The sequence below is a fragment of the Citrus clementina genome, unplaced genomic scaffold (genome assembly GCF_000493195.1).
Source record: "Citrus clementina cultivar Clemenules unplaced genomic scaffold, Citrus_clementina_v1.0 scaffold_6, whole genome shotgun sequence".
Taxonomy (NCBI): Eukaryota; Viridiplantae; Streptophyta; class Magnoliopsida; order Sapindales; family Rutaceae; genus Citrus; species Citrus x clementina.
The window spans coordinates 21878037-21897030 of record NW_006262139.1 but is presented as its reverse complement, the minus strand read 5'-3'; the positions used below and the strand labels follow the sequence as shown (position 1 = coordinate 21897030).

Here is an 18994-nt window from a genome sequence, read left to right as displayed (position 1 = left end):
CATAATGACTCAATTAATAAGTTTCTATATCATTGCCCCACCGACCGGAAATAAAATCCTGGTCCTGCCACTTTTTCACTTCCGACCGTCATTTTTCGCATTAAAAATTCAGGAGACAATATCCGGCCATTTTCATAAAATCATCATAGAAATTAATCATGTAACAAAATTTCTTACTATAATAGCTACATATATCGTTTTTAGACTAAATTACCTTTAAAAGGGCATATTAAGTCACAAATGACATATTCGGTGTTTGTTAAAATTTCTCTAAGAAGATTTTTTCAATTATGTTGTTAAGTGTGCGAGAAAGAAATCAAAGCCTGTCAATTGGGGTGTTTAGCTCCATTCACATGAGTGTTAGGCTCCATTATTGTCATTCTCATGGTCGATTCAACCAACACCATCGCCCGCAATCGGCCAACGTAGGCGATGGAAGCCAATTGCAAGCTGCACGGGTGATGGTTCCCATTGCCCGCAGCTAGCCGATACAAGTGATGGCTGCCATCGCCCACGACCAACCAAGCTCTTTTAAGGGTAATTTAGTTCAAAATGAGCATATGTGGCTATTATGATAAGAAATTTCTTTATATAATTAGTTCTGATAATAATTTTATTTAAATGGCTAAATAGATAAATTTCTCCGGTTTTGTATTACTTCTCATTCTATACTTGAGTGGGCAGTTCAGTTATATAGAGAAGTGCTTGCTTTGCAACACTGGCCATAAGATTTTGACCTCTTTATTGATAAATAATATTCATAAATCTTGGGTTGCAATACTTAATTCTTGACAAATAATTCTTCTAAAGCCTTGTACCAACAAAAATACTCCTCCCTCCTTTAAACATTCACACCCATCATCTAATATTCTAAATTACATCCTCGCAACCCCTTGGTCAATCCAGCAAGTAAACTGAAACCTGTGATTTAGTTACTTACTAGAAAAAGAACATATAATCAACAGCTAATAAGATTTCTGATTAAGAAGAGTTTATGTGTATTTTAAAAATCAAATGCAAAGAACTGACTGTAACCTTCTTTCGCTTGCAAAAGAACTACACTTGAAAAGAATCAAGCATGGTTTTCAAAACTTTCTGTGACCCCGCCCACTGTTTGTCATTTGCACTAGCTACAAACAACACAACGGTGCTTCCTTTTGCTGTTGCCTTTGCAAGATTGTGCGTCCCCGTAAGAGCAAATGGTGTCTCAAGCAGATAGTTGTAATACTGCAAACAACACAATAAAAATAGTTGGTGATAAATGAAAATTTATTTATAAAAAAAAAAGACAGCACTCTTGACATTCAACAAACGGCAAACCAATTTGATTTATTTTCTTTTCGTGTCCGACATTGAGAAGTATTTAATTATCATTGAGAAAAAGAAACAAACTAAGTTTACAAAAGGGAAATGAAAAATGAACAACAGGATTATAGAAGTTTACCATCTGATCCCCAACTTTCTCTACTGATGTTTCTATGAGCTCATCAGGATCATACGAATTACCAGTGACAAAAGGGCCTAGAGAGGCGATAACTTTCTCAGGGCTACCAATTTCTTCAATAGATGCATTTGGTTTGTTGGTGAGACGTATCAAAGGAGAAGCCACTACTTGGACTTTTCCTTGCTTTTCATCCTCAAACTTCACCTCCACCCAAGGCTCTGCACACTTCGGCTGGCAGTAATTCCCTGATAATATGTTTGCTACTCGCATCTGTTTCCAACTTGGTGGGAGAACAAATTGGTAGGGCTGCACATTTCCTGCAAGAAACTAAATTTCAAGTATTATCAGCATATACAAACCAGAATAGATAAAAATAAAAATTTAAAGTGAAAAAAAAAAAGAACACCTTAGATCCATTGTTCTTGATCAAGACCCAATAATAAAACAGAATACCATAAATTCTTAGATTGAACTTCATATTCCCACACAACTTGCTTGGAACATGTTTTTCACAATATGTTAGGGGAGCAGTCTTGTCTTGGTAATAGTAAGGGCTAAATTGTTTGCGAAGCTAATTGCTACATACTCAAGACTCTGAGAGTAATTGTTTCAAAATCTGTAACTTTGCTTACAAGGTAGATCAGGTTTCCAAATTCATCCTCTGACATTGAGAGAGGTGAGTACCAAATTCATCCCTACCAATAGGCACCAGATTCTAAGCCATTCTCATCCGAAAATTTTTCCCTATCGACAATTATAAATCATGGTCAATTTATTAGGCCTCGTTTGAAATTAACAATTCTATAACAGACAACACAAACTAAGTTTGCAATTAAAGTAGATAGATAGGCCAATGGTTTAGAGCAGTAGCAAAAAAAGTAAAAAGTACCTGCGCGAAGAGCAGGGGTGTCCTTTGGAGAGGCTTTGAAGAAGACGAAAGAAGGGTCGGTTGGAGATGGCGGGAGATAGGACCCCACTTCCACCTCTCTTGCTTCTGAATATGGAGGTTCTTTATTTATTATTAGTGTCGCTGGAATTACCGCCAGTCCTTTCAAGATTTCTCTTCTCAGAATCGGAGTACGAGTGCACTCGTTGCCCTTCTGATGAAATGCTGTTAGTGCTCTTTGAATTTTATTTGAAGGTTTACGGCCGTTTGAGACTGAGAATTTAGGGGAGAGTGGAGTTGTCAGAGAAGCTGCCATTTCTGAACTGCAGAAACGAGAGACTTCCAGCACCTCTCTGCTCTTATCCGTTCTGATTGTCATTTTCAATGGCTTCTATACCTCGGTTCTATGTGGGCTCCACTTTTGTGCCACGTGGACTTTTATCTTTAATTTGCAAGCATTTCATTTTCTTTCTAGACTCTGTTTTTCTTTTCCTCACCAATGGACAACTCAATTCAATTCATGACACACTACAAATTTTACTTTCTTAAAACTTTTTTTTCCCCTCTCTTTTATGTTTTGTGGACTAATTTAACTATAAAATGAGGAGGTAATAATTAATAATAAGAAATTGCAAAACTAAACCGACATATAAAAAAAAAAAATGGAGTGGCTTGGGGCGGTGGACCGACACCAACCAAATTGGTTGTTAAAATACATACACTGCAGATAATTTAGTTTCTTCCAATAAGAGACAAACATCATTTAATTTATTTAATTTATTTGACTCCTCAATAGGGAGGATTGGATGGTCTGGTTTACAAGAAGAGACTCTTATTTAATTATTAATTAAGATTCATTTTATTTTCCCCTAAACTATTATATTTTGCAACTCTTAGTTGAAGTTAATTGAGTATTTAGGTTGCTTATTCGGAAGAAAGAGTCCCCAGTGTTTCTCATACTCAGACCCTTGTTTCTGATTCTCATCAAACATAGCAAACACGTACGTCTCAATAGCGCTGCCAGGCTTTCTCGGAGTCCCTCCTTTGACGTGCTGAATCAAATTCGAATTATAAGTCCTCGCATTATCAACACTCGCCGCCGTCCCTCCCGCCGTCGGCCAACCGCTCTCCGACACCACAATCCTCAAGGAACCCCCTCCGGCCTTCTCTAACGCCGCGTATACAGCATCCAAAATCGCATCAAAGAGATTCCTGTAACCAAACTGCCCATCTTGCACTCTCACAACATCAGAAGTAAAGAGTGCAAAATCAAGACGAATGTCCCTAGTGTTGCCAATATAACTAATATACGGATACAAATTAACTAACAAAGGAGCCTGGTTGTCAACTAAGAACCTAATAACAGGATCAAGAAATCTTCGGACGTCGGGCCTGAAAGTGCCCTTCGAAGGAGGGGACGCGTCTCCAAGAACCCGGGTGTCGATTGCCGTGGAAACTTTGATTTGGTTCCCAAGGCCGGCTGCTAAGATTGCGTTGCGAATATTTTGCATGGCGGGGAGGAGGAAAGACACGTACTGGGTTGTTTCGCCATTCAAGGGGCTGACTTCGTTTCCCACCGCGATGTACCGAAACTTGACGCCGTTGGCGTAGTCTCCGACGTTGTTCTGGACCCATGAGTTAGCGTTGGCCTGGCTTGCGGCGACGTTTTGAAGGTCGGAGTTGGGCACACCGAGGAGGAGCTCGATGTTTGAGCCTCTAAGGGCTTGGAGAGTTGCTTGATTCGGAGCGTAGAGTCGCATTCTTTGAATGTTCGTTTGCTTGTAAAGTGATACTACCTCTTGCTCCGATGGCAAGCCGGTGCCGTCTCTTCCGTAACACACTCCTGTTTGAGCATCTGCATTTATATAAATTAAGCAAACGAGTAAGTTTTTGTGACATTACTCATTATTTTGGAGTATCTTACGAAAAAGAGGGCAAAAAAAGATAGATACCTATAATTTTTAGGCTACTCATCGTGAGCAGCCCCAGCAATAGCATTGAATATGTAGCATAAACTAAACCAAATTTGGCCATGTTAATGAAAGAACTTAAACTGTTAATGGCAAATTATAAGCTAGTTATAACTTGATGATGATCAGGTGATATTTTAGATTAGTTACAAACTGAACTTATGATTATATTAGCTTCCCCTTTATAGAGTGGAGCTAGAGAGCAGGAGGTGGGATATTAATGTACTTAATTGAGATTTTCATTGATGGCGCCGGTTCCTTTGGTTTATTTGTCAACAATTTTACATGGTCAACTTAATTATAATAACGAGTCGTGATTCCATAGCAAACATATCCCTAACATTAATATTATTTAATTACAGTTACTTGAAGAACTCATATTTCTATCCATCAGTGGAAGAAAAGTCCTGCTGTTCTTGTGATGTTTCAAAAGTACAAGAAAAGTCCTGCTGTTTTTGTGATGTTTCAAAAGTAAGAATTTTCAGCAGCTGCCTATTATATAGAATAAAAGTCGTGGAATGATCCAGTGACCCTTGACTTGTGTGGGGATAGATGATTTTCTAGAATTAATATAACCAAACTTGTTTCTGCTTCCTTTGCAAGCGTACTTTGGTTTGTAATTAGTTGCTTGTTTGAATTAATGTATAAATTCCCCGTCAAATTGTATTAGCTGAGAAATTGAGAAAATAAGTACTAGTGGGTTTACTTGGAACATATCATGGATTTTAAACACTTTAGAAGAAAGTATTCTTATTAATAAGCAAGTCCTTGTTGATTTGTAACATGAGCAGGTGAAAAAAGGGACTTGTTGTCACACACAAACCCCATTGTTTTTTGTTTTGTTTTGATTCATTTTAGTGATTGTCATAGTTAGGATGAAATTGATTGGTACTCAACTCTCCAGAAGGCATCTCAATTTGTCAACGAATGACAATTTGTGAATTAAAGGTGCACTCTAGGATAACAACATTTAATGTTGATGTAATATCTATGTCAACTAAGAAATAAAAATTTTCGAAGTCCAAAATCGGTGGTGTCATTTATAGTTATAATTAGGTTAAAAAAAGCTGACTTTATCTTGTTTGCAAGCATCAGTAAAAGACTCATTTAATTTTTCTCTTTAAATACTTATGTACTTGTGTATTTACTTACATATATGATCAATATAAAAAATAATATAATATTTTTTAAAGAGGGAGAATCGTCTTTTCAATATGAAAGAGAGAAAAGATAGTCTCATTTAAATAATTTCATTTGAAGAACTTTTAAAACCTAACTGAAGTGATGCTTTTAGTCTCATAATTCGTCTTAGGTGGCTTGGCTTGAATTTCGATAATTTGACGTGGCTCCCCACACACTAATCAAAGAAAAAACAGATATGAAAAAAATAGGAAGAGTCAATTGTATGATTTATAGCATTAATTAGTTGATTAATGGATTTTGTTTGAAGGGTTAATACTAATCGAAGATGTATGTATTAAGACTGTAATTAATCTTACATCAACGAGGAGGAATGCAAGATGAAACGAGACCTTCTGTCACTTAATTTTCTTCTCAAAAGATATGTGAGTTGCGAAATAGGATACTTCGAATCTGTGTCAAAAGATGATAAATATTGTTAGGGTAAAAACAATATCAATACCTATAATGAGAGTAAAAATTCAATTCTAAAATAAAGTTGTAGAAAATTGGTTTATTATTATCTTTTTCTTCGTCATTAGTTATTTTAGGTGATTGGATCTATTATTTTCTCATTCAAATTGAATTTATAAAATTTATATTTATGCACTAATATAGTCATTTAAAGCTTTTCGGGTGAAAGCCAATGCCCTCCGGAATTTGAATGGCACTACATATGTGGTAGAAACACAGAAGAAAAATCCACACGAACAAGCCTAATTTTACGAAGAGTTTAATAGAAGCTAGTTAAAACTATAAAGTATGAGACAAACATTGTTGTTTGTTGATTTATACATATATAAAAGGAATGTTTGGTGGCGATTCTTTGATTGGCTTTGACTCCAAACATCCTCGTTTAAGCCGCTTTCATACATAGAAGTATTAACTAACAATAATCAATCAATGATATTAATATTATTTTTTGAAAACTTAAAAAAATGTTTTTATAAATAAATAAGAAAACGTATCTTCCAAAAAAAAAAAAAAAAAGGAGGAAGAAGAAGAAGAAGAAGAAAAATAACAATTAACTTGATTTATAGATGGAGATCCGATATTTTTAGAATGGTTGTGTAAGGAACTATAAATGAATTTTTTTTATTTACAGATCCAACGGCTGATGCTGATGCTGATGCTGCAGTCTGTACCTTACAGATTCTGTAAGCTAGTCGAGCCCTAATATATCACCCATTTACCGTATCAGTTTTGTATCCCAACTTTATTATTCTTATCATTATTATATATTGCACATTGAATGATTGGAGCAGCATTTAGTTTGAGGTCACGCATTCACTTTATATTTTGTCCTCGGGGACGTATTTGATACAAATGGAATAAATTAGAGCTTAATAAGGAAATCACAAATGGTAAGGAACTCTATGTTATTATTCAAATATAAAGTGAGGAACTGACAAATATAATTTCATTATTTTTAACGACGTGGAGAAAGCAAAGCCTGTTGTGGAAATAGTAAAAAAATGGGGGAATGTTAACAAAGCAAAGCAGAAAGAAAGCAACATAAAGAAAAACAGGGGAACACAATAATCAGAATGAATCAGTGATCGATTTAGTTGATTGAAAAGCCCAAAGCAATGTACAAAAATCACTTGAACAAGGAAGAAATGATAATCTCGACAGAAGTAACGATTTCCTTGCAACTTCTCTAGAATCTTCCAACGGCCTCGCTCTCTCTCTCTCCCTCTTTCTATCACCTGTAAGTCCGACTCCGTATCACCATTAATACTTTGCTCTCGTATGGTTTTATTTCTTTTTATTTATTATTATCATTATTTTCATTTGGGATTTTGTGTGTAGCTGATTTTTCGCCTTTGGTAAATTGTGGTTTTGTTAAAATGAGGATTCTTATTTATTTATTTCATTTATTTTGGTTATGTTTGATGTATCTCTGTGATTGATTGATTTATTTATTTGATGATACCATTTGCAAAAGATCATTTTTTTATCTCAACAAATTGTTGTTTATGTGCATTGTTTTTACGGGTATCTGCTAGAAATGAAATTATAGAACCCAATAATAGCCCAATATCTGTATATTTATAAACTGTTAAAGAAGTGCCTTTTTTGGATGTAAAGATAAAATTTTGTCTTTTTTGTTTTTTTTGTGAGTGTGGTTAATTAATTGTGTTTTGTTTCTGCGTTGAAGGGGTTTGATTGGATAATGGATGCTAAAACCAAGAGGAGAATTGTGACAGAGAATGGGGATACAACAGGGGAGGACTTGGTCCTTGCAACTTTGATTGGGAATGGAGATGATTTGGGGCCTATTGTGAGGCATGCATTTGAGACGGGGCGTCCGGAAGCGCTGCTTCATCAGCTCAAAAGTGTTGTTAGGAAGAAGGAAGCTGAGATTGAGGAGCTCTGTAAGACTCACTATGAGGAATTTATCCTCGCAGTTGATGAGCTTCGAGGCGTGCTAGTTGATGCTGAAGAACTGAAAAGTGATCTCTCCAGTGATAATTATAGGTTGCAAGAGGTTGGGAGTGCATTACTGATCAAACTCGAGGAGCTTCTCGAATCTTATGCTATTAAAAAGAATGTCACTGGAGCAATCAAAATGGGCAAGATATGTGTGCAAGTGTTGGATCTTTGTGTTAAGTGTAACAATCATATTACTGATGGCCAGTTTTACCCTGCCCTGAAAACCATTGATCTGATCGAGAAGAATTACTTGCAGATTATTCCTGTGAAGGCACTGAAAATGGTAATAGAAAAGACAATTCCAGTGATAAAGACGCATATTGAAAAGAAAGTTACTAGTCAATTTAATGAATGGCTAGTTCATGTAAGGAGTTCTGCGAAGGATATTGGACAAACAGCAATAGGTCGGGCTGCATCAGCTCGTCAGAGAGATGAGGAAATGCTGGATCGTCAAAGGAAAGCTGAGGAACAGAATCTTTCAGGCTTTGGAGATTTTTCATTTACTTTAGAAGTTGAGGAGATCGACGAAGATTCAGTTTTGAAGTTTGATCTCACGCCACTTTATCGGGCATATCATATCCATACTTGCCTTGGGATCCCATCGCAGTTTCGTGAATATTATTATAGGAATCGCTTATTGCAACTTACTTCCGACTTACAGATCTCTTCAGTGCAGCCATTTGTGGAATCATATCAAACTTTTTTGGCACAAATTGCTGGATACTTCATAGTGGAGGATCGCGTCCTGAGGACTGCCGGAGGGCTATTATTACCTGATCAGCTTGAGACAATGTGGGAAACAGCCGTGGCCAAAATAACATCTGTTTTGGAAGAACAATTTTCTCATATGGATTCTGCAACACATCTTCTGCTGGTGAAGGATTATGTGACACTTCTTGGGGCGACTCTTAGACAGTATGGTTATGAAGTGGGTCCTGTTCTTGAGGTGCTGGACAAGAGCCAAGACAAGTACCATGAACTTCTTCTGGAAGAGTGTCGGCAGCAAATTACTACTGTTCTTACCAATGATACTTACGAGCAGATGCTAATGAAGAAAGATACAGATTACGAGAACAATGTTCTGTTGTTTCATCTCCAGAGCTCAGATATAATGCCAGCTTTTCCATATATTGCGCCATTCTCCTCCATGGTACCTGATGCTTGCCGCATTGTCAGGTCATTCATCAAAGGATCAGTCGACTACTTGTCTTATGGGATGCATGCTAATTACTTTGACGTGTTAAGAAAGTATTTGGACAAGCTCTTGATTGACGTGTTAAATGAAGTTATTTTGAATACAATCACTGGCGGTTCCATTGGTGTATCTCAAGCCATGCAGATTGCTGCAAACATTACTTTTCTTGAAAGAGCTTGCGATTATTTCCTCCGTCACGCAGCCCAACTATGTGGGATCCCAGTCCGATCAGTCCAGAAGCCTCAAGCAACTTTGATGGCCAAGGTGGTCCTAAAAACGTCAAGAGATGCAGCTTATATTACTCTTCTGAGTTTGGTGAACACCAAGTTAGATGAGTTTATGGCACTTACAGAAAACATCAATTGGACTACGGAGGATACGTCTCAGAATGGGAATGAGTACATGAATGAGGTGATTATTTACCTAGACACTCTTATGTCAACTGCGCAGCAAATTTTACCTTTGGATGCTCTGTACAAGGTAGGGAGTGGTGCACTTGAGCATATTTCAAATTCTATTGTGTCAGCATTTCTTAGTGATAGTGTGAAGCGGTTTAATGCAAATGCTGTTGCCATTATCAACCATGATTTGAAGAAGCTAGAGGATTTTTCTGATGAGAAGTTTCATATTACTGGTTTGAGTGAGATAAACCCGGAAGGCAGTTTCAGAAGATGTTTAGTAGAAGCGCGGCAGTTGATAAACCTTTTGATTAGCAGTCAGCCAGAGAACTTCATGAATCCCGTAATAAGGGAGAAAAACTACAATGCATTGGATTATAAGAAAGTGGCGAGCATCTGTGAAAAATTTAAGGATTCTCCAGACGGGATCTTTGGAAGTCTATCAAGCAGAAATACAAAGCAAAGCTCTCGAAAGAAATCAATGGACATGTTGAAGAGGAGATTGAAGGACTTCAATTGAGCAAGGTTGAAAAGTCTGACATTAGGAGTAATAGTAGTTATTTTTTACATAATTTTCTTCTTTTTTTTTTTAATTATTATTATTATTTTTTTCTATTTGATGTTTAGAACAAAACTGATTCATCAATTTTCATGCTCAGTAAATTCTTCTATGAAAGTTTCTATAAACTCCGTTGCCTTGTGCAATTAATTTTGTTTCTTATTTATTTATTTTTTTTAAAATCATGTTATTTTCTTCCCCTTGGGATATGCTTGCCCTGCGAAAGCTCTTACTTTCCTGACGCTGTTACGCACCCCCAGTGTGAAAATAACATCAAATAGAAAGTGAAGTGAATGAATTGATGAGATTGATTGGCTAGAATTGGATAACGAACATCACAAATAAAATTATATACTTTCAGATGTGTCTCGTGCTCTTGTAAAATTAGCATAGAAAATACATATTAGTTAATTAAAATAATTACTGAAGAAGTAATTAAATATACAAATTGAACCTACAGTACAAGGAGTGTTGAGCTGGCGCTCGATGCATCAATCAATCACCGACTTCACTAGGAAGTTGTCATTTTCTCCTTTGTAATCTTTAGGTAAAGATTTGATTTTCTTGTTTGCATTCTATAGCCCGGCCGTAAAGCATTAACAAATAACAGACAGGGCGACCGTCAACATAGTTTGATTTCTTGCTTACTCTGCGTAAGTGAGTACGTCATGCTTGCTATAATTTCTCTCTCATTTTTCCATTTTCATGGATAATATATTAATGCAAGTGTTTCATTACTTTCAATTTGCAATAAACTATGCCCTCGTTCATAATTGTTCAATTTTGTTCTCTTGCAAATCGGAAAATCAAATGATTGGAAGTTATTAATCCCACCTCATTACTCAATGGCTATATGGTACAATGTTCGAGTAATTTGTTAGTTTAGTGGGTAAAATTTCTCCTTCTAGTCATTATTCCCACCTAAAGCCATCAGAAGAAGGGGGAGGAAACAAGTTACTAATCATGCAAGTCAAACTAGAGTTTGAATGCTAATCCTCACATTAAAGAGCCTAATTAAATGATCAATACGTTCTTTAGATTATTTCACCTAATTAATCATGAAAACTAATCAAGATAAGATTCAAGGTGCTTGGACGAAGATACTCATTTTAATTATGTAGTTATCTATATTATCGCTTTCTTGTATACTATTATATGCAGTAAAAGTCTATTTATTCCTTATATTTTAATATTAGTGTCTATTTAGTTCCCGTATTTTTAAAAATACCTCGAAACATCCATGCCGTTAAAGGATTGATACCCCTACCATTACTTTTTATTTCTTTTGACTTATTTTTACAATATTACCCTTTTATAATAATTTTTTTGTTTGGACATTAATAAAAATAAAATAATTAAATTACCAATTTAACCCTAAAAAAATTATATTAATTTTTTTACAAGCACCATTTGCACACTTGATAGTTTGCATACAATTTTTGACAATTAAAAATTAATATAATTTTTTATTTTTATTTTTAGGATTAAATTAGTAATTTAATTATTTTCTTTTAATTAATGTCCAAACAAAAAAATATTATAAAAGGGTAATATTGTAAAAGTAAGCCAAAAGAAATAAAAAGTAACGGTATGGATATCAATACTTTAACAGCAGAGATGTTTTGAGGTATTTTTAAAAATACGGGGACTAAATGGACACTAATCTTAAAATACATGGACTAAATTGGCTTTTACCCCTATTATATATATCTTATTTTTTTAATTTTTTCTGTGATTGTGAAATGTGAATATTTCATGATTAATCGGGATTGTTAGATCTTAAATATATAAAATCATTGCACTACACCATCAACTTTAACTATTTAAGTTTTTAAATTAAACAATAATTCAACTTAATGTTGTTTTTTTTTTCCAAAAAACAATTAAGCAAACCTAGACGCCAAAAGGGAAAAATTTAGTAATAAAAATTAATTAAAAGGGGGAGGATTAACTCCTACACCAGAAAAGGGGGGGGGGGGGGGTGGAATTATTAAGGCCATGCAATGGATGAGGAGCCAAACCCCATCACATAAAATTAAAGATTCACTAAAGAATCGCAAGCGTCCAAATTTAGGTTAGCTAAAGCATCCGAAATAATTCGTTGATTCTTACTTAATGAATTAATTTTTGTTAGGCTGGACATTTGAGATTTTTGGAAAATGAATGGATATTTCACTTGAAGGGGACCAAAAAAAAAAAAGAAAGAATTATTGGCAGTCACTGATTGCACAGACGAAAAGAAAGGGAGCGAGCGTGGCTCACGCCTAGGCAGGACCATGAAAGACCAAATGTGTACTTAATGTCAAAGCAAATCAAATTTAGCGACGTACCTAATCGTCAAAGCAAATGAAAACACAGCCGTCGTATCCCAAATGCTTTTTGAAGTTTTCAGTCTTCTTCACACTTTTTTTTTTTTTTTAACATTAATTCCTCCGGTACAAAATAGGCCAATAATTACGTTATTACAATCTTAATAACATATAATGTCACTTCTATAATGTCTGAAATGGTAACATCCTATTGTAATCTTATATAAGTATTTACTTTTCACCTAACGCAACACTCGCGCACACGTTTTATTATTATTATTATTATTATTATTATTATTATTATTAAGAGTTCCTTTTTGTTGTATATTTTGATTCTATTGTTAAATTCAATCACTTTGAGTCATTTTCATAAGGATTACATATTTACACATTTGAATATTTTGGATCGTTAACGCAATGATAGAGTAATCAGACTTTTAAATACGATTAGCATGACGGGAAATTAATCCATTTTGATTCCCGGTTTTCACTGTAAAGATCAAATTAGATAAACTTGGCTCATTGGCTGTCCATTGGACTTTCTTCACCCCCCCACCACCCCCCCCATATTTTGAATGGTGAAATTTACGTAATGTATATATGTATGTTAATGGTGGGTGTTGCAACAATGCATGTGAATATTCTGATGTAATTGTTGTTATTCTTTATTTTCTTTTGGAGGCAACAAATTAAAACAATTGGTTGGTATGAAGACAAGATTGATGAGACCAAAAAATATGACATAAGATACCGCATCACATGACAATGAAGTCAATTTATGGTCCCTACCTCCCACTTATGATTGATTCATCACAACGCTTCGCCCCATATATTTATTAATAGCTGGCTCTCTCTTGATTCCTGCAGTGCATGTGGCTGTGTGGCTAGCTTGAGAGTAACTAATGGAGTTTGAAAAAAATAAGAAGGCTGATGATGGGGAGCTGCAGGAAGATGAGGAGAAGATCATCGACCAAGATGATGGAAAGGGAAAGCAGAAGAAGAAGAAGAAGAAGCAGCTTGGAGGAATCAAAACAATGCCATTCATTTTTGGTGAGTTGAGTTCATCATCAGTTCCCTCTTTATTTGTCTATTCCCATCTGCCCACGTGCATGCTGCAGCAATTTTGTTCTTTTGTTCCTTTTTAATTATTTTTCAGTCTTGGATAACACAATCACATTCAGTTCTTCACGTTACTTTTTCTTAGCTCCTCCGATCTTTTAACGCCACGTATGTATAGCTGCAAGAATAGTAACAATGCAGTATATGTCTCACGAATGAAGAGATTTTGTATTCGACATTATGGTCGAGAGAAAAAAATTATCACCATTCAGAGTGAGTTTGTGCTTAAAAACATCGATCGCCGTTGTTTGATCTTAAAATTTTTACACCAAATACCGTTAGTCAAATTTTAGACTAGCTTAGAGTATAGGGATGGTAATAGGGTGAGGTGGGGGTGGGGAGGCCTACTCCATTCCCCACTTCATTAAAAATTGAGTGTTGATGTTTGTCCCGGGTCAAACCCCGAAAAGACTCGAAACGACGTCGTTTCGACTCTAATTGTTTTTTGTTTTTATTCGCTATGAAACGACGACGTTTAGGGTTATCTGTGACTCTGTCACCAAAAGATCACTCTCCTTCTGCTGCAGACTTTTTTCCCCCCCTTAGAAAGGAAAGAAAATCAACCATCTAATTCTCTTTTTCTCGGGGAAGCCGAAGGTTTGACATTCCCTCTTCTTGAAAGCCTAAACACACAATATTTTATTTGTGAGGTTTCAGCAATGGAGGAATTAGAAGAAGACAATGGGTTTGAAGTGAGAGAGGAGCTCATGATTTCACCCAATGGTGGTCCAAAGCCTACAAAGAGACTTGGCCATTTTCTCAAACCTTGCATCAACTCCATTAAAGCATCCACAGAGTTGATGACAAAACTTTTTCTTTGTTCTTTTTTCATGGCAAAACTCATTGCCACAGAAAGCATCCACATATGACAGAACTCATTGCCCTTTCCTTCATCGACATTGACATTTGCATTCTCCTCGTTTCACCGGACAACCCCCTTTGACTAAACAACCGCAACCCAACCACAACCCAACTGCAATCTTCCATGTAAATCAGAAACGGTTCATAGCAAATCAGAACAAAGAACAAAGAAAAAAATTAAATCAGAAACACAACCCAACTGCAATCTTCCTGATGTATCCTAACCAAAACGATTTCGACCAGACAACCGCAACCCAACCACAACCCAACTGCAATCTTCCATGTAAATTAGAAATCAGAACAAAGAACAAAGAAAAAGTTTAAATAAGAAACACAACCCAGCTGCAATCTTCCTGACGTATCCTAACCAAAACCACTTCGTTCACAGCAAATCAGAACAAAAAAAAAAAAAATTCAAGCTGAAACAGTGTCGTTAAGAGAACGAAGAAAAGGAAGAAGCAAGGGTTCAGCTGAGTTAAAGAAAAAGGAAGAAGAAGGTTGCAAACCAAAACCAAAACGACAAAGAACAAAAAAATCCAAGCCGAAACGTCGTCGTTCAATACCGCTTGAAAACAAAAAAAAATTAGAACGAAACGACGCCGTTTTGAATCTTTTCGGGGTTTGACTCGGGGTAAACATCATTTTCCTTAAAAATTTCACCTCTATTCTCTATCATATTCTCTAATAAATTTAGTGGGGGTGTGGATGAGTAATCTCCAAGTGGGGAATGATTTTTTCATTCTCATCCCATTTTCTATTTATTTATTGTATAATAAATATAGATACATGATTTCAATAAGTTAAAAACTAAACAATTAAATAAAATTATTATTACATTATAAAGTATTTTAATTATTTTAAAAAAACTCCAAATGTTTAAAATAATATATTGAAATAATATTAAAATTAAAAAATGTTCGAAGAGAACAATATCTTAAGAGAGAAAAAGAAACATAACAATATTTTAAGTTGAATAAAAATTATATTGTAGGGTTTTCTTTTAGTTATAGCCCATTTATGTCAAGTAAAAATAAAAAGGAAATTTATTAACTAACATTGTAATTGATAAAATAAAAATTAGAAAAAAAATATTTATATATAATGGGGATAGGGGTGAGAGTGGGGTGGGGAGTACAAAACCAAACCTTACTCCATGAAGAATTTGGGGATTATTTTTCCCCCATTTCCTACTTTATTTCTAAAAAATTATTCAAAATTCACTCCACTTGGGGTAGAGTCACATGGGGCCTCAAACCTATAGGAAATTTTGCCATCTCTATTAGAGTAAGGATATGATATTAGTATTATTTAAGGTATGATTTGTAAAAAATATCAACTAATCATGTCATTATGTTTGGGTAAAATGTTAATAATTCAACATATAAAACATTATCAATCATAATATTAAAATTTAAAAATATGTTGTCGTGGTACCTAATTAGCAGGACGCGACACCAAAAGCTCTTTCTATTATAGGCTGCTACTAGTACTTAATTGTAATTGCAGTGGTTAATCCATTTAATGAGTTAATAAAGACCGGCAATTCTATGTCATTTACCATTTATAATAAAATAACGAGGAAAAGATCCTACATTATCTTGATGACCACTTTCCTTTTTTTATTGGAAATTCTCAATATCCACAAAGAAATTAACTAACCGATTACGCATGAATTACACTGAGAATATATTATATTGAAGTTTTTTTCGGAAGAAATGGGAGCAGGGGACCCGTGTCCTTTCGCTTTCATTTATTTGTATTTTTATTCTAATTTTGATCCTTAATTGATAATTACCTATGTGGAGACATGGAGTATGGACTAACCCAACGGGCTTGGGCTTGGGCTTGGACTCACAACTTGGATTGATGAGAGAGTGTAACTAATTGATTATTCTTTTCATTTCTCCTTTCAGCCAATGAAATATGCGACAGATTTGCGTCGGCCGGTTCTCATGCCAACTTGATATCATACCTAACCCAGGAGCTAAACATGCCCTTGGTACAAGCCTCCAATACTCTCACCAACTTTGGCGGAACATCAAGCTTCACTTCACTCATTGGAGCTCTCATTGCTGACTCCTTCGCCGGCAGGTTTTGGACCATCACCGGCGGCTCAATTATCTACGAAATGGTATCCGGAAAAAGCCCCCACTCCGCTGCATTTGCATGTCCATCCACTTAAAACATGATTTAATTCTATTGGTGTACGACTCATATGTTTCAATTACGAATTTAAATATTAGTATGCGGGTCTAAATTGTGCAGAGCTTTTAAATTTAAACATATTGTGTAACCTGTGTATTTATAAAAGTTTTGGAGTATATTTCAAAAAACTTAATGAGACTTTATATGTGCGCGTGATGTCACAGGGACTAGTGGCCATCACTTTATCAGCAGTCCTCCCAGGGCTTCGGCCGCCGCCGTGCCCAACTCAAAAGAACTGCAGGGAAGCCTCAGGCTTGCAGTTAGGGGTTCTCTACATCTCGCTCCTCCTCTCATCCCTCGGCTCCGGTGGCATAAGACCGTGTGTTGTTGCCTTTGCAGCAGATCAAATTGACATGAGAAAGGCAACCGTTGCCAATCGGCAGTGGAACTTCTTCAATTGGTATTATTTCTGCATGGGAATAGCAACACTGACTGCTTTAACTGTTGTGGTTTACATACAAGATAATGTGGGCTGGGGCTTGGGTTTTGGAATCCCTGCCATTGGAATGGTTATGTCTGTTCTTGCCTTCGTTTTCGGTTCACCTCTTTATGTGAAATTGAAGCCCGGAGGTAGCCCATTGACTAGATTGACTCAAGTGATTGTTGCAGCTTTCAAGAAAAGGAAAGCCATTGTTCCAGAAGATCCAAGGCTTTTGTACCGAAACAAAGAACTTGATTCTGTCATTTCTGTGCATGGAACACTTGTCCACACAAATCAATTCAAGTAAGAAATGCTGCACAATCTTTTTTTTTTCTTTTTTTTTAATAATATCCTCGGAACGAGGGAATTGTATTAAAATAAATACAAACTAAGTTTACCAAAGTAGTTTTCGAATAAGAATCCCTAACTTTAAGGATTAGTTAAAAAATAAAATAAACACAAATTCTAATTTAATGTATTTTATCATATAATGTATTAAAATCTTTTTTTTTTTTTTATTGATCCCTGACTTTATTGAAATCTAAATTAAAAGTCAGGAATCTCTAATTGAAAAACTACTTAGTTTACCTAATCAGAACATATAATGAGCCCTACTCCTCATAATCTGCTAAAACACAAAAGCTATCAGAAAAATTTTGCTCTGGAAATCTCCGACGAGAAGGAAATCCTGGCCATTCAGCTTTTATGTCAGCTTCAATAACATCTAAGTTTGCAGGTGGTTGGATAAAGCAGCGACAGTTACAGAGGGCGAGACAACAAATTCGAGCCCACCAAATCTCTGGAGGTTAGCCACCGTCCACAGAGTTGAGGAGTTAAAATCCATAATCAGAATGTTGCCTATTTGGGCTGCAGGAATTTTACTTGTCACGGCATCATCTCATCAACACAGCTTCACCATCCAACAAGCTCGCACAATGAATACCCACTTAACTCACTCCTTCAAGATCCCACCAGCCAGTTTGTCAATTTTCGGAATCCTGACAATGCTCATCGGACTTGCATTATACGAACGCATTTTTGTCCCCATTGCTCGTAGATTCACAGGGAACCCAGCAGGCATCTCTTGCCTGCAAAGAATGGGCGTTGGCTTCGCGATTAACATTCTGGCAACTATCGTTTCATCATTTGTTGAGATCAAACGGAAAAAAGTGGCAGCAAATCATCACTTACTGGATGACCCGAAAGCGATTATTCCCATAAGTGTATTTTGGTTGGTGCCTCAGTACTGCCTTCATGGAGTAGCAGAAGTATTTATGTCAGTTGGGCACTTGGAATTCCTTTATGATCAGTCACCAGAAAGCATGAGAAGCACAGCTGTGGCACTTTATTGGATAGCAATATCAATGGGGAATTATATTGGTACATTGGTGGTAACACTTGTGCACAAATATACAGGCTCAAAGAACAATTGGCTGCCTGATCGGAACCTGAACAGGGGAAGATTGGAATATTATTATTGGCTTGTGAGTGGGATTCAAGTCATTAATCTAGTGTATTATGTCATATGTGCTTGGTTTTATACCTACAAGCCTTTGGAAGAAGTGTGTGAAGATGACCAAGATGAAGATAAAAAAATTGAAGATGGTGAAATTCCGTATAAGAGATTGAATGATGCTATTGGTGATGGGAATGGAGACATAGAATTAGTGAGAAACGCGACTGTTTAGATAGAGTTGTGAAAACGATGCAAGTATTTTCATTTAGAGTACAATATCTAAAATAAAAATAAAATCAATAAATTTATTTAAGAACTTTTATTTTTTTTAACTTGTGTTTGATTAGACCCCATACATTTATATCTATAAAAAAAAGTGTAATTTTTCTGACAGTTATGAAGAAAAAATTATCTAAAAGCAAAGTTCATATTGTCTCCTGAAAACACCCCTAGTAAATATACTTATTTTCCACATTAATAAAACCTAACCCCTCCTTTTTTCTCTTTTAACACTTTTGCAACGCCTTTTTTTTATCTTCTGCCCGTAATGTTTTAC

The 18994-nt window shown here is 35.7% G+C and overlaps 4 protein-coding genes across 5 annotated transcripts; 2 read left to right on the top strand and 2 right to left on the bottom strand.

The window, feature by feature from the left end:
- Positions 1-705: 705 nt before the first annotated feature.
- Positions 706-2686, bottom strand: LOC18039516 (psbP domain-containing protein 6, chloroplastic). 2 transcript variants are annotated; one of them, XM_024181959.1, is made up of 4 exons: positions 2334-2686; positions 1445-1761; positions 1036-1227; positions 706-939 (listed from the first exon to the last, which is right to left on the bottom strand). In XM_024181959.1, the coding sequence occupies exons 1-3, from the start codon at positions 2644-2646 to the stop codon at positions 1057-1059; spliced, it is 801 nt and encodes a 266-aa protein (XP_024037727.1). In that variant the 5' UTR covers positions 2647-2686; the 3' UTR covers positions 706-939; positions 1036-1056. The 2 variants fall into 2 exon arrangements, with proteins under 2 accessions (XP_024037727.1, XP_006430507.2); XM_006430444.2 differs by having other exon boundaries at positions 706-1227.
- A 519-nt stretch (positions 2687-3205) lies between these two features.
- On the bottom strand, positions 3206-4426 carry LOC18039515 (glucan endo-1,3-beta-glucosidase, acidic). Its single transcript, XM_006430443.2, has 2 exons — positions 4283-4426; positions 3206-4185 (listed from the first exon to the last, which is right to left on the bottom strand). Exons 1-2 carry the CDS (start codon positions 4362-4364, stop codon positions 3224-3226), a joined length of 1044 nt encoding a protein of 347 aa, XP_006430506.1. The 5' UTR covers positions 4365-4426; the 3' UTR covers positions 3206-3223.
- A 2499-nt stretch (positions 4427-6925) lies between these two features.
- Positions 6926-10173, top strand: LOC18039514 (exocyst complex component SEC15A). The gene is made up of 2 exons (XM_006430442.2): positions 6926-7190; positions 7641-10173. Exon 2 carries the CDS (start codon positions 7656-7658, stop codon positions 10026-10028), a length of 2373 nt encoding a protein of 790 aa, XP_006430505.1. The 5' UTR covers positions 6926-7190; positions 7641-7655; the 3' UTR covers positions 10029-10173.
- Positions 10174-13248: 3075 nt separating this feature from the next.
- LOC18038756 (protein NRT1/ PTR FAMILY 3.1) lies at positions 13249-18712 on the top strand. Its single transcript, XM_006430441.2, has 4 exons — positions 13249-13426; positions 16270-16487; positions 16726-17285; positions 17719-18712. The coding sequence occupies exons 1-4, from the start codon at positions 13279-13281 to the stop codon at positions 18668-18670; spliced, it is 1878 nt and encodes a 625-aa protein (XP_006430504.1). The 5' UTR covers positions 13249-13278; the 3' UTR covers positions 18671-18712.
- Positions 18713-18994: the final 282 nt, after the last annotated feature.